The 15,862-nt window shown below is 37.0% G+C and overlaps 1 protein-coding gene across 1 annotated transcript; it reads right to left on the bottom strand.

The window, feature by feature from the left end:
• Positions 1 to 14,580: 14,580 nt before the first annotated feature.
• On the bottom strand, positions 14,581 to 15,519 carry LOC144233645 (olfactory receptor 6C2-like). The gene has a single exon (XM_077766649.1). It carries the CDS (start codon positions 15,517 to 15,519, stop codon positions 14,581 to 14,583), a length of 939 nt encoding a protein of 312 aa, XP_077622775.1.
• Between the last annotated feature and the right edge of the window lie 343 nt (positions 15,520 to 15,862).

The raw sequence follows: 15,862 nt of genomic DNA, 5'->3' as shown, positions 1-15,862 counted from the left end.
GGATGTTTAACTGACTGAGACAACCAGGCGCCCCTCCTGTGAGAAACTTCTAAGACTTCTTCTGTTCCATTCTGTCTTCCCCTTCATGTATTCCTATTTGTCATTTACAAGGAACCAACTAACTTGTATGTATAGATTCAGATTAAAAGTAAGGGGACAAAGAAAGCTATATCATGCTAACACCAATCAAAAGGAAGCTGGAATGGCTATATTAATTTCTGCCCTAATGAAAATTACTTCCTTCCATTTGCTAGCTTTTGTTTTGTTTCTTAAATGGAAGTTTAGGTTGTTTATGAGATCTTATTTATTAATATAGGCATTGATTGCTATAAATTTCTCTGCAAGCCTGCTTGAACTGTGTTCTGTACGTTTTGATATGTTGTATTTTTGCTTTCATTCATTGCAAAAAGTATTTTCTCATTTCTCATGTGATTTGTTCTTTATTGGCTATTTAGGACTGTGTTGTTTCCTAATTGTAATGTTTTCAAATTTTCTTCATTTGTTGATTTATAATTTTATTGTGTTGTAGTTGGAGAATGTAATTTGTGTCATTTAAATCCTTTTTTTAATACAGTGATTCTTGTGATATGGCCTAGTATATGACCTGTCCTAGAGAATGTCCATGTGTGCTTGAGAAGAATGTGTATGTAGATGTTTGGTGGGTGTGCTATAGATGTCTGTTAGGTTTAGTTGTTGTATAGTGTTACTCATATCTTCTGTTTACTTGATAATCTTCTGCCTACCTGTTCTATCCACTATTGAAAATGGAGTATTGAGATTTCTAACTATTATTTTTGAATTGTCCATTTCTTCTTTCACTTTTGTCAGTTTTTACTTCATGTATTTTGGGGGCTTTTTTGCTAGTTAAATATATGTTCATAATTATCATGTCTTTCTGACAGAATTTTATCATTATAAAATGTCATTCTTTGACTCTAGTAATAATTTTCATCAAAGAGTCTCTTTTGTTTGATATTTAATATAGCCATCCAGCTCTCTTTCAGGTGGTATATGTTTTTCAATCTCTTACTTAAATCTTCCTTGGGCTTTGAATCTAAAGTTTGTGTCTTTTAGACAATATTGAGTAAGATCATGTTTAAAAATGCATTCTGTCCATTTCTGCCTGTTGACTGAAGCTTTATTACATTATATTTAATTTATTAACATTATATTTAATATAATTAATGATAAGGCAGGACTTATGTTTATAATTTTGCTAGTATTTGTGTGTTTAATGTGTTTTTTGTTCCTTAATTTGTTCAATACTTCTTTGTATTAAATCAATATATATTTGTAGATTTCACATCTTTATCTATTAATCAGTCAATGGGCATTATTGTAGATAATGCTGCTATAAACATTAGGGTGCGTGTATTCCTTTGAATTAGTATTTTTTTGTTCTTTGGATAAATGCCTAGTGCAATCGCTCGATCTATTTTTAGCTTTTTGATGAACCTCCATACTCTTTCCCAAAGTGGCTTCATCAGTTTCATTCCCATCAACAGTGTAAAAGAGTTGCCTTTTTTTCACATCCTCACCAACATCTGTTGTTTCTTGTGTTGTTGATTTCAGCCATTCTGACAGATGTGAGGTGACATTTCATTGTTTAAAAAATTTTTTTTAATGCTTATGTATTTTTGAGAGAGAGACAGACACACAGAGACAGATTCAGAGTATAAGTGGGAGAAGCAGAGAGAAAGGGAGACACAGAATCTGAAGCAGGCTGCAGGCTCGGAGCTGTCAGCACAGAGCCCAAAGTTGGGCCAAACTCTGGAACTGCAAGAAGATGACCTAAGCTGAAGTCTGACACCTAACTGACTGAGCCACCCAGGCGCCCCTCATTGTAGTTTTGATTTGTGTTTCTCTGATGATCAGCCATAAAAAAAAAAAAACAAAACTTGCCATTTGCAATGATGTAAATGGAACTAGATAGTATTATGCTAAATGAAATAAGTCAAAGACAAATAGCATACAGTTTCACTTATATGTGGAATAAAGATCCAAAACAAATAAGCGTAGTGGGAAGAGAGAGAGAGAGAAAGAGAAACCAAACAAAAGATTCTTAACTTTGGAGAACAAACGGATGGTTACCAGAGGGGAGGTGGGTGGTCATGAGTTAAATAGATGATGGGGATTAAGGAGTGTACTTGTGATGAGCACTGGGTGTTGTATTGAAGGCTGAATCACTATATTGTACATTGAAACTAATATGACACTGTATGTTAACTTACTGGACTTTGAATAAAAACTTAAAAAATAAATATTTCTCTAGTATTCCCTTTTAGTTTTTTATTTAATTAACTATATGTTTTAGAGTTGTTTTCTTAGTTTTCATCTGGGAATTACAATGAGGATCTTAGCTTTTGCACCCTAATTCCAATAAACCAAATTAATTTCAGTAGTATGCAAAACTGTTCAATAGAGCTCTGTTCCCTCATCCTGCCTCAGTACTACTATTGTCCTAAGATCATACCTTCATGCATAATAAGCTTAGCAGTGCAATTTCATTATTGCTTTATGCAATGGTCTTATATAAGATTGAAAAGAATTATAAACATAATTTATACTATCCTTTTTATTTCTCGATGTATTTACTGTCACTAGTGCTTTTCATTTATTTCTGTGGATTAGTTTTGTCTTTTTCATTTCAACTGGAAGGTTACCTTTTAGTGTTTCTTTTGGGCAGTTCTGTTAGCTACATTTTCTGGTTGTGTTTATCTGGGAAATTTGTTTAGACTTGTTGGCAACACATCTTAGTTTTCCTTTGAGGGTGTCTATATAGTAATTCAGAGTGTGATTACAGTATAATGTCTTTTGCCAATTTTGGGAACTTTCCAGCCTTATTTCTTCAAATACTCCTTCAGTTCCACACTCATTCTCCTCTCTTGGAAATCTGATTGTTGGGATAGTACCTTTTATTATTACCCTAAAGTTCCCTGAGACTCTCTTCATTTAATTTTCTGTATTTTATTCCTATTTTTCAAAGTGAATAAATGATATCAGTCTGTTCTCAAGTCTCCAGTTCTCACCTCCGTAATCACTAGAATTAAGCCCATCCAGCAAGTTTTTCACTTCGACTATTTATTTATAATACTGTAATTTACATTTCATTTAAAGAGATTTTTAAGAAAAATTTTAGTTTTTATTTCTAGAGAATTTGTTATTGCTTATTAAGGTAATTTCATGATTGCTTTTTTTTAAATTTTTTTTTTAATGTTTTATTTATTTTTAGGAGAGAGAGAGAGACAGCGTGAGCAGGGGAGGGTCAGAGAGAGAGGGAGTCACAGGCTGAAACAGGCTCCAGGCTCTGAGCTGGCAGTCAGCACAGAGCCTGACGCGGGGCTCGAACCCACGAACTGCGAGATCATGACCCAAGCGAAAGTCGGACGCTTAACCGACTAAGCCACCCAGGCGCCCCTCATGATTGCTTTTTAAAAATTATTGTCGGATAAAACCACATCTGACTCATTTCAGTGTTAGTATTTGTTGCATCTTCACATTTGTGTTGTAAATTTCCTGGTTGTTGGTATAAGTGATTTTTTTCTTATATCCTGGACATATAGGGTATTGTATTATAAGACTAGGATCCATTTTGATTAATTAATTAGTTTGTTTGTTTGTTTACGTATAGCAGGCAGTGTCCTTGTTGAACTGTATCATAAAGACTGTGTGGATTTTCATGTAGTTTCACATTAAGCCCTGACAACACCAACCTGGTAAAATTGGTGCACTCAGTCATATTGCCTTATTGCTAACAAGCGGAGTATAGTTTCAGGTCCCATCTCAGCCCCACTGTTACCTTGCTGTTAAAAGAAGGACAGTGACTCACATAGTGTCATTGCCTGATTAGGGCTTATGGTTACCTCCCTGCTGTGCCTTACTGCCACCAGGGGAACTTATGGGAGGTATAGTTCATATCACTTTGTTACTACAGCCTGTGGGGAGAATCAGGTCTTGTTGGGATTCTGCTGATAAAAAAAGTTTTTTTTTTAAAGTTTTTTTTATTTATTTTGAGAGAAAGAGCATGAGCAGGGGAGGATCAGATAGAGAGCAAGAGAGAGAATCCCAAGGAGGCTCTGCATTGTTAGAGTGAAGACCATTGTGAGGCTCAAATTCACAAACTGAGAGATCATGAACTGAGCAAAAACTGAGTCAGATGCTTAACTGACTGAGCCACCCAGGCCCCTCAAGAGAAAGCTTTAAAGGCATTATGTCAGAGCTCTGTGCCACAGCTGTAATTGTTATCACTGCAGGTCAAGAAATCAAATTACTGTAGCTGTGCAAATTCTGTAATGTGTTGCATCTAGACATTGGCAAAATTTGGATTGAAAATAAGGATCCCTGACTCTAGTGGTTGTGCTCTAGTTTTCATAAGTGTATGGTTGTATTTCATGATTGTATATGCAAGATGCTGAATGAAAACTCGGTATGTGTTTTGACTGCTTCACTCACTGGCCATTACCCCATCTATCTCCCTCTCCACTCTCCCCCCACCCCCAGTCCCTGAGACATGATATTGAAATAAACCAGTTAATAACCCTACAATAGCCTCAAGAGGTTCAAGTAAAACACGTCTCAAGTTTCACTATGAATCAAAAGCTAGAATTGATTAAGCTAAGGAAAGAAGGAATGTCAAAGCCAGGATAAGCTGAAAGCTAAGCCTCTTATACCAAACATTTAGTCAAGCTGTGAATGCAGAGAAGTTCTTGAAGGAAATTAAAGTGCTATCCCAAATGAACATCCAAATGATAAGAAAGACACAAGTTTATAACTGATATGGAGAAGGTTTTAGTGGTCTGGATAGAAGATCAAAGCAGCTACAACATTTCCTTAAACCAAGGCATAATCAGAACAAGGCCCTAATTGTCTCTGATTTCATGAAGGCTAAGAGGTGAGAAAGCTACAGAAGAAAAGATGGAAGCTAGCAGAGGTTAGTTCATGAAGTTTAGGCAAAGAAGCCATCTCCATAACATAAAAGTGCAGGGTGAAGCAGCAACTACTGATCTGGAGACTTCAGCAAGTTATTCAGAAGATCTCGCTAAGATAATTAATGAAGGTGGACAAACTCAACATCAGAGTTTCAATATAGATGAAACAGCCTTATATTGAAAGAAATGCTGTCTAGGATTTTCATAACTAGAGAGGAGAAGCCAATGTCTGCCTTCAAACCTTTAAACAACAGGTTGACATTCTCTTGTTAGAGGCTAATGTAGCTAGTGACTTGAAGTTGAAGCCAATGATCCTGGCCATTCTGAAAATCCTAGGTCTCTTAAGAATTATGTTAAATCTACTCTGTGTGTGCTCTATAGACAGGACAACAAAGCCTGGATAATGGCATGTGTGGTTATGACATGGTTAATGGAATATTTTGAACCCACTGTTGAGACCTAGGTCTCAGAAAACGTTTTCTTTCATTTTATCACTCATTGACCATGTATCTGAGTTCTGATGGAGATTTACAATAAGATTAATATTGTTTAATGCCTGCTAACACAGCATCCATTTTGAAGCCCATGGACCGAAGAGCAATTTTGACTTTCAAGTCTTATTATTCAATACATTTCATAAAACTCAGGCTGCCATAGAGAATGATTCTTTTTTTTTTTAATTAAAAAATTTTTTAACATAGCATCCATTTTTTTGGAGGGGGTTTTGGAATTTATATATATATTTCTCTATTTATTTAAAATAGTTTTTTGTCAAGTTGGTTTCCATATAAAATCCAGTGCTCATCCCTACAAGTGCCCTCCTCCATGCCCATCACCCCCCTTCCTCTACCCCCAAGCCCCATCATTCTTCAGTTTGTTCTCAGCATTCAAGAGTCTCTCATTGTTTGCATCCCTCCTTCTCTCCCACTATTTTTCCCCTTCTTCTCCCCCATGATTCTCCGTTAAGTTCCTCCTAATCCTCCTATACGTGCAAACATATGGTTTCTGTCCTACTCTGCCTGACTTATTTCACTCAGCATAACACCCTCAAGTTCGATCCATGTTGCTACACATGGCCAGATTTCATTCTTTCTCATTCCATCGTATAGATAAACCACATCTTCTTGATCCATTCATCCGTTGATGGACACTTAGGCTCTTTCCATGTTTTGGCTATTGTTGAGAGTGTTGCTATGAACATTGGGGTCCATGTGCCCCTAGGCATCAGCACTCTTGTATCCCTTGGGTAAATTCCTAGCAGTGCTATTGCAGGGTCATAGGGGAGTTCTACTGTTAAATTTTTGAGAATATCCTCTGTTTTCCAGAGGGGCCAAAACATCTATCTTGAAGCCCATGGACCAAGGAGTAATATTGTCTTTCAAGTCTTATTATTCAATACATTTATAAAGCTGGGGCTGCCATAGGGAATGATTATTCCTTGTTTTATTAAAAATTTTTTAATGTTTATTTATTTTTGAGAGAGAGAGCATGAGCAGGCAGCACGAGGGGCAGAGAGAGAGGGCGACAAAGAATCTAAAGCAAGCTCCAGTCTCTAAGCTGTCAACATAAAACCTAACATGGGGCTTGAACTCATGAATGGTGAGATCACAACCTGAGCCAAAGTTGGATGCTTAACTGACTGGGCCACCCAGGCGCCACAAGAATGATTCTTCTCAGCCCTCAATAAATATAAAAGAATTGAGATCATACCATGCACACTTTCAGATCACAATGCTATGAAACTCAAAATCAATCACAGGAAGAAGTCTGGAAAACCCCCCAAAACATGGAGGTTAAAGAGAACCCTACTAAAGAATGAATGGGCTAAACAGGCAATTAGAGAAGAAATTAAAAATATATGGAAACAAATGAAAATGAGAATACAATAAACCAAACTCTATGGGATGCGGCAAAAGCAGTCTTAAGAGGAAAGTACATTACACTCCAGGACTATTTCAAGGAATAGAAAAACTGCAAGTTCAAAATCTAACAGTGCACCTAGAGCAACTAAAGGGAGAGCAAGAAGAGCACCCCAAATCCAGTAGAAGAAGAGAAATTATAAAAATTAGGGCAGAAATAAACAATATAGAAACCAAAGAAACAGTTGAACAAATCAATGAAACCAACAGTTGGTTTTTTGAAAAAATAAACACAATTGATAAACCTCTAGCCAGGCTTCTCCAAAAGAAAGAGAAAGTACTCAAATAGACAAAATCATGAATGAAAATGGGTTGATTACAACCAGCCCCTCAGAAATAAAAGCAATTATCAGGGAATACTATGAAAAACTATATGCCAACAAACTGGACAACTTAGAAGAAATGGACAAATTTCTAAACACACAGTCACTACCAAAATTCACACAGGAAGAATAGAAATCCTGAACAGACCCATAACAAGTGAGGAAATGGAATCAGTTATCAAAACTCTCCCAACAAATAAGAGCCCAGAACCAGATGGCTTCCCTGGGGAATTCTACCAGACATTAAACAGAATTAATACCCATTCTTCTCAAACTATTCCAAAAAATAGAAATCAAAGGAAAATTTCCAGACTCATTTTATGAAGCCAGCATCACTTTGATTCCCAAGCTAGACAGAGACCCAGCAAGAAAGGAGAACTACAGGCCAATATCCTTGACGATACATCACATCAACAAAAGTAAGGATAAAAATCATATGATCCTGTCAATAGATGCAAAAAAAGCATTTGACAAAATTCAGCATCCTTCTTGATAAAGACCTTCGAGAAAGTTGGAATAGAAGCCATCTATGAGATGGCCGTTCCTCCTCAATGGGGAAAAACGGAGATTTCCCCCTGAGATCAGGAACACGTCAGGAATGTCCATTCTCACCACTGTTGTTTCACATAGTGCTGGAAGACTTAACTTTAACCATCAGGCAACCAAAGGAAATAAAAGGCATCAGAATTGGCAAAGAAGAAGTCAAACTTTCACTTTTTGCAGAAGACATGATACTCTACATAGAAAACTCTACAGACTCCACCAGAAGCCTACTAGAACTGATCTAAGAATTCAGCAAAGTTTCAAGGCACAAAATTAATGTATAGAAATCAGTTGCATTTTTATACGCCAACAATGAAGCAACAGAAAGAGCAATCAAGAAACTGATCCCCTTCACAATTGCACAAAAAACCATAAAATACCTAAAAATAAACCTAACCAAGGATATAAGAAATCTGTATGATGAAAACTATAGAAAACTTATGAAGGAAATTGAAGAAGACACAAAGAAATGAAAAAACATTCCATGCTCATGGATTGGAAGAATAAATATAGTTTAAATGTCATTACTACTCAAAGCAATCTACACATTCAATGCAATCCCAATCAAAATTTTACCTGTATACTTCTCAAAACTAGAACAAACTATCCAATAATTTGTATGGAACCACAGAAGACCCCGAATAGCCAAAGTAATATTGAAGAAGAAAACAAAACAGGAGGCATCACCAGCCCAGACTTTAGCCTCTACTACAAAGCCGTCATCATCAAGACAGTATGGTATTGGCACAAAAACAGACACATAGACCAATGGAATAGAATTGAGACCTCAGCCAACTAATCTTTGACAGAGCAGGAAAGAATACCCAATGGAAAAAAACCAGTCTCTTTAACAGATGGTGTTGGGAGAACTGGACAGCAACATGCTGAAGAATGAAACTAGACCATTTTCTCACAATATGCAGCAAAATAAACTCAAAATGGATAAAGGACATGAACGTGAGACAGGAAACCATCAAAACCCTAGAAGAGAAAGCAGGAAACAACCTCCTTGACCTCCACCGCAGCAATATCTTACTTGACACATCCCCAGACGCAAGGGAATCAAGAACAAAAATGAACTATTGGGACCTCATCAAGATTAAAAGCTTCTGCACAGCAAAGGAAACAATTCATAAAACTGATAGGTGACCGACGGAATGGGAAAAGATAGTTGCAAATGACATATCAGATAAAGGGTTAGTACCCAAAATCTATAAGGAACTCACCAAACTCCACACTCCAAAAACAAACAACCCAGTAAAGAAATGGGCAGAAAAATGAACAGATACTTCTCCAAAGAGGACATCCAGATGGCCAACAGACACATGAAACGATGCTCAACATTCCTGCTCATCAGGGAAATACAAATCATAACCACACTGAGATACCACATCACACTGGTCAGAGTGGCTAAAATGAGCAAATCAGAGAACTCTAGATGCTGGGGAGGATGTGGAGAAACGGGCACCCTCCTACGCTGTTGGTGGGAAAGTAAACTGGTGCAGCTCCTCTGGAAAACAGTGTGGATATTCCTCAAAAAATTAACAGTAGTACTCCCCTTATGACCCAGAAATAACATTGCTAGGAATTTACCCAAGGGATACAGGAGTGCTGATGCCTAGGGGCATATGGACCCAATGTTCATAGCAGCACTCTCAACAATAGCCAAAACATGGAAAGAGCCTAAGTGTCCATCAACGGACGAATGGATCAAAAAGATGTGGTTTATCTATACGATGGAATACTACATGGCAATGAGAAAGAATGAAATCTGGGCATGTGTAGCAACATGGATGGAATCTGAGGGTGTTATGCTGAGTGAAATAAGTCAGGCAGAGTAGGACAGAAACCATATGTTTGCGCGTATAGGAGGATTAGGAGGAACTTAATGGAAGACCAAGGGGGAGAAGAAAGGGGGAACGGGACGGGAGAGGAGGGAGGCAGACCATGAGAGACTCTTGATTGTTGAGAACAAACTGAGGACTGATGGGTATGAGGGGGAGTGGAAGGGGGATGATGGGCATGGAGGCGGGCACTTGTGGGGATGAGCACTGGATTTTATATGGAAATCAACTTGAAAACAAACTATTTTTTTTTTAAAAAAGAATGATGCTTCTGATGGATCTGGGCAAACTGAAATCCTTCTGGAAAGGATTCACCATTCTAGATGCCATTAAGAACATTTGTGATTCATGGGCAGAGATCAAAATATCAACATGAATAGGAGCTTGGGTGAAGTTGATTCTAATCCTCATGGGTGCCTTTGAGGGGTTTGAGATTTCACTGGAGGAAGTAACTATAGTTGTGGTGGAAATAGCAAGAGAACAATAATTAGAAATGGAACCTGAAGACATAACTATGTTTCTGTAATCTCATGATAAAACTTTCCTGGATGTAGAGTTACTTCTTATGAGTGAGCAAAGAAAGTGGTTTCTTGAGTGGTTCCTTCAACTCCTTTGAGTATAGGTTGTTGCAATCCAAAGATTTAGAATATTACATAAACTAAGTTGATAAACCGTTGCAAAGTTTGAGAGGACTGATTGTAGTTTGGAAGTTAAACTGTGGGTCAAATGCTATCAAGAAGCGTCACATGCTACAGAGAATTGTTTGTGAAAACAATTAACTGATGTGGCAAACTTCATTTCTTATTTTAAAGAATTGTGATAGTCACCCCAACCATCAGCAACCACCACCCCTATTAGTTAGCAGTTACCAATATCAAGGCGAGAACTTCCATCATCAAAAAGATTATGACTTGCTGAAAGCTTAGATGATGGTTAGCTTTTCTTAAACGTGATAATGTATTTTTACTATTAATTTTTTAATTAAAACTATTTTATGTAGGTATAGTTGACATACGGCATTACATCAGTTTTAGATGTACAACATAGTGATTTGATTATTTGAAATTTTTTGTTTGGGTCAATCAGTATTATATATTTGGGGCTTTCTCTGATCTGATTCCTTACATAGCAGGTAACTCAAATATTTCCTATCTTCGATCATTGCATACTTTGTCATTTTCCAACATTGTTGAATTAAGAGGTAGTTTGTTTTAGAGGTACCAATTATATGGTTACATAGAATTTCACTTGGTTCCTTTAAACAGTTTCTTTCTTCATAATTAGCAAGGGCAGATATCAGTTCCCACTTTGTACCTAGTCCTATAGTATAGCGTAAAGAATATAGAAAAGCAAAATAGAGAAAGAAAATGTCAGTTTGTCTAAAAGTTAACTTTGGCACTTCAATACCAGGTGAAGGGACATAGGGACAACACGGCATTTCCAATGGTGGTATAGAAAGGAATTGTCTCTGTACCCTAGAAATATTCCCTCAGTTCCTGTCACCACAATTCCAAATATATAACTCCTTCCAAGTCACCTCGTTCAGGCTGCATGTACTACGAATGATATCTATTCTTCATAAAATACCACCATTTTCTCCCAGCTGTTAATATTTCACAATATTAAGAACACTTTCATTATATTGACATTGATATAGAGATTAAAAATTGAGTTTACATGAAAATGTGAATTAGAGGGCAAGGTCACCCACTGATAAAACATCAGTAAAGAAGTCTCTCAATGGAGATAAAATTTACACATTTTAGGCATAGTTTGTTTAAAATGAGGGTGAGATTGTGGTAGAAGATGCTTAAGAGGGTTGCCCCAAATTTTATGATCTATAGACAATGTTCATTGTATTGATACATAAAAATAGGTTGCCATGACTGTCATATATTTGTCACTCACGTTGAAAGGCACACATCATAAACGGTTGTTGAAACCTTTCATAAAATATTAAAATAGTATTATCATATCTTTTGTTTTGTTATGGACAGTTTCCTCGGAGAAAGGCATTATTCGAGACTTCAAAAAAGAATAAAATGATAAAAAATACTTTTCTGATAGTCATGACCTCAGATGTTTACTGAACCCCAAAGTTCAAAGGGTGAAAAAAGTCATCCAGGAATGTCTGATAGTGGAGACAGGTATGTGGGCTCTGATTGTTCATTCTCTGAATATAGACTCAGACAAAGAGCTTACTAAGTGTTTCCCCATCCACAAAAAAGGAACACTTTTTCAGCAGAAAGCCTACCTCCTCATGAGGAAGAGGAAATATTTCTTTACCCTGTTAACTACAAAGCTTATAATAGTTTAAACGGGTAGATAAAGATCTCGGTTTTGGAAAAATTGAGATTCTGATATTCCTAGCAGAGGGAACTTTTTCTAAATTGATAAAATTGACCCAGTTTTCAGTTAAATGAAAGAAACAATCATGTCCTTGGGAGTTCTGTCCTAAACATTACTAATAAATCTCTAATGTAAAACTGGGATTATAGAGGGGGAAAATTAGAACTGGGAAAATGAGCTAAGAGACACACATACAGATAATGTTAACATCAGAGGTAGACCAGAGGTACTACACTAATAAGTACTAGATTGCAAGGCAAAAGGCAACTTTCTTTTCCTTTATTTCAACATCGTGTTAAGTATTTGTAAGATGATAAGGATAGTTTTTCTGATTTATTAATCCTGAAAAATGTGTAATTAATGCTTGGTGTAAATATATTCAGATTATAAGAAAGAAGAATCTTTTAATGAAAGGAAAGGCATAGTGATAACTATTTTGATAGTTTTTGATAGGTTTTGATAAATACCACCCAGGTATTTATGATTCTTTTTTTTATATCCCATGGGCCTTTCTATTTCTATTTTAATAATTAACTAATTGATTATCTTTTGTATACAAGTGCCTCTTTTTTCCCTGATTTATTAGGAATCATTGGCAATAAAATTAAATATATTTAAAGTGCATAACTTGATGATTTAATACACATATGTATAGTAGATGGTTACCAAAATCAAGTTAATTAACACATCCATCACCTTATATAGTTAATTTTGTGTGTGTGTGATGAGAATGCTTAAGATCTCTTCTCAGCCCATTTTAAATATATAATACAGTATTATTAACTATTATCATACTATGGTCTCAGTTACTGGAAAATTACTATGCTCCTTTGATGGTGTCCTATGTCTTTGCCTTTTCATGTTTCTAGTGGCTTTGCACTGATATCTACAAATCTGAGGGATCAGCTGCCTCTTGGAACCTTTTCAAACTGCCTTTGGTGGGAAAAGACTTGCTCCTCCAAATGACTGTTAGGGTACCATCCAGGTGGGTGCAGTGTTTCCATATCCAGGGAGGGTGCAGCAGTGCCTCAGAGGGCTGGACAAGAGCAGTGACAGTCTAGTCATAGCAGCATCTGAGGCCCCAAGGTGTGGGGTGCAGAGCAGTGACAGTCAGGCCTCAGGGGTGTTGGGTCAAGCTGTGAGCTAGGACTCAGGAGGCAGAGTATGTGGTAGCAGGAAGAAGACATGACCTATGAAATCTATTTGAAAGGAATTAATTAAAGACAGACTTTCAGAGGAACATGCTTTTGAAGAGAAAGGTGAAAAAGAGATCAAATATCAGGATGTCCCTAAACAATTTAGAGTGAAATATCAATTGTAAGGTGTGCGAAAGCTACTTTAGCTCCACATGCACATCTTAAAATGCTCATTCCGATTTATTTAACTTCTCCTAGCTTGTAAATGTTTCAAATGTAGTGAAGATTGTGACTTAGAATGGTAAATTTTTGTACAGGGGGCTAAATTTACTCCCTCTGTTAAGCTTATGGTCTCTGCAAGTGATTGAAGGACCAACATCTACTTGCACAATCCCTTGTAGGGCATCGTGAATATATTTCCTCTGACACAGTTATGTTACTTCTACCAACGTACATAAAAGGTCAAGAAAAACAAAATATTACATAGACTTATATATTCCATAATTCCCTCAATGTATAGGACTCCTTGAAAAACGGAAAAGGCAATTTAAACACTGGTCATTCAAAAAAAGTGCTTGGCAAACATTGAAAGGCTAGAATTTTATTTAAATGATTGCCCCCTCACAGTAAATATGAGAGAAAGTAATACAGGCACTTTGCTGGGAAGGTAATAGGACCAGGAGATGGGAAAGAGGGGTGGGAAGTATTAAAACTTCACAACTTTGTGTATGTTATTTTTAATACTGTTTTCCCCATATGGTTGTTTTGGGGTAGATTTGAGTTTAAGAGTGTTCAAGGAGGCCAATATTCAAGACAATATCCATACCATTAAATTTAGCAGTACATATTTCTAATGATACTTTAAGTTGGGTCATAATTTCACTCACTTAACCAAAATAGACCTCGCTGTGCATATGGTTCCCCTTACTAAGTACTGGGGATACTTCTGTGATACTTTACCTGTCAAATCTGGTGACAACTGAGTGGAGGTGGGGCAGAGGAAAAGATTTATCAAGCTTGCTGTGACTGCCTGTGCTTTGGATGAAGACTTAAAGCAGAGGTGGAAAATCAGCCTCACTCATCACCAATGTGAAGCTTACAAAGTCCTTTATACATGGGCATCTGGCTGACAAGTGGGGAAAAGGGATGGATGGGGAATCACATACAGTATGTTTTATAGGCCAGGTCTAGAAATGGTGCACATCACTTCCGCAGCCATTCTGTTAACTATAACATAGGCTACCTAGTCACACCTAAGAGTGTAGAAGTATGGCAGAAAAATGTGGTCTACTGTGTTTCTAAGGATATCAACCAGAATGTTTGACAACCATTAGTTTCTTACAGACAGTAAGAGTAAATATCCTCATAATTTGGAGAGTAAAAATTGGAATAGGGCTCACAGTTAGCAAGTTTAAAAAGAAAGTGAAAGAGTCAGTGTGACTGGAGAATAAATGATACAGAGACAAATAGTATTAGAAGCTTCAGGTTTTGTGCATATTCACCCTCCCTTTCTGTTGAATTCATTGACTCATTTCTCCTTACATCTTTGAGAGGAATGCAATTTTTTTAATTGAGTCATGAAAAGCTTGCTTCACTTGCTTGTTTCTCAGTGTGTAAATAAAGGGATTCAACATTGGTGAGACAGAAGTAATAAGGAGTGAAATCCCTTTATTAATAGTCACCTCATCCTTGGCTGAAGGTTTGACATAAATGAAGATGCAGCTACCATAAGTAATGGAAACAACAATCATGTGGGAAGAACAAGTAGAAAAGGCCTTTTTCCTTTGCTGGACAGAGGAAAACCGTAGAATGGTCCTGATGATATACGTGTAGGAAAGAACTACACACACGAGGGTGATGATGAATGTCAACACAGCACACACTATAACCATCTGCTCTATCAACCATGTGTCAGAGCAAGAGATCTTCAGGATAGGAGATGCATCACAACAAAAATGATCGATGATGTTTGAATCACAGAACTCCAGGCCCAAACCTAGACTAAGTGGTGGGAGAAGGATGATCAGTGCTGCTACCCAACAGAAGAGGATGAAGTTCTTGCAGACTCTGCTGTTCATGATGGTCATGTAATGCAGTGGTTTGCAGATGGCCACATAGCGATCATAGGACATCGTGGCCAGGAGAAAAAACTCTGTTACCGCAAAGAGGTCTGTAAACACCAGTTGACTAACACAAGCATTGTAGGTAATGGACTTGTCACCAGATGATATGCTATACAAGAATCTGGGGATACAAGCAGTTGTGAATGAAATTTCTAAGAAGGAGAAGTTTTGGAGGAAAAGATACATTGGTGTTTTAAGGTGGGAATCAGTCAGAGTGAGGGTGATGATGGTTAGGTTTCCAGATGCACTCAATATGTAGGAAAGAAACAGAAAGATAAAAAGCAAAATTTTCAGTCGAGTGTCCTCTGTCAGTCCCAGCAAGATGAAAGTCGTAAGCGTGGTTTGGTTTCCCATCTTTGATTATTTATTGTCTCTTGCCCAATCTGCTTGAAACAATAAAGAAGATTAAATGAAGAACTCCTAAGTCTTGGCTGACTTCTAACCTCAAGAGAAGTAAAAGTGATTCCTATACAATTGGTTAGTGGAGAAGTGAGCACATAACACAAGGTGATGTTTGAATGCCTCTTTGTGTCACACAACTAACTATTCATATTGAAATCACATCTTTCCTACTGCTGCTTCTAATAAATCTACAGCTTACCAGCAACATGCAGAAGAATGAAACTAGATCATTTTCTCACACCATGCACAAAAATAAACTCAAAATAGATAAAGGACCTGAACGTGAGACAGGAAA

Source organism: Crocuta crocuta, unplaced genomic scaffold, assembly GCF_008692635.1.
Source record: "Crocuta crocuta isolate KB4526 unplaced genomic scaffold, BGI_CrCroc_1.0 scaffold2384, whole genome shotgun sequence".
NCBI lineage: Eukaryota > Metazoa > Chordata > Mammalia > Carnivora > Hyaenidae > Crocuta > Crocuta crocuta.
This window is presented reverse-complemented; position numbering and strand designations above follow the sequence as displayed.

Excerpts from the sequence above, each read along its gene's own strand:
- LOC144233645 (XM_077766649.1), bottom strand. The coding sequence starts at position 15,519 with ATGGGAAACCAAACCACGCTTACGACTTTCATCTTGCTGGGACTGACA.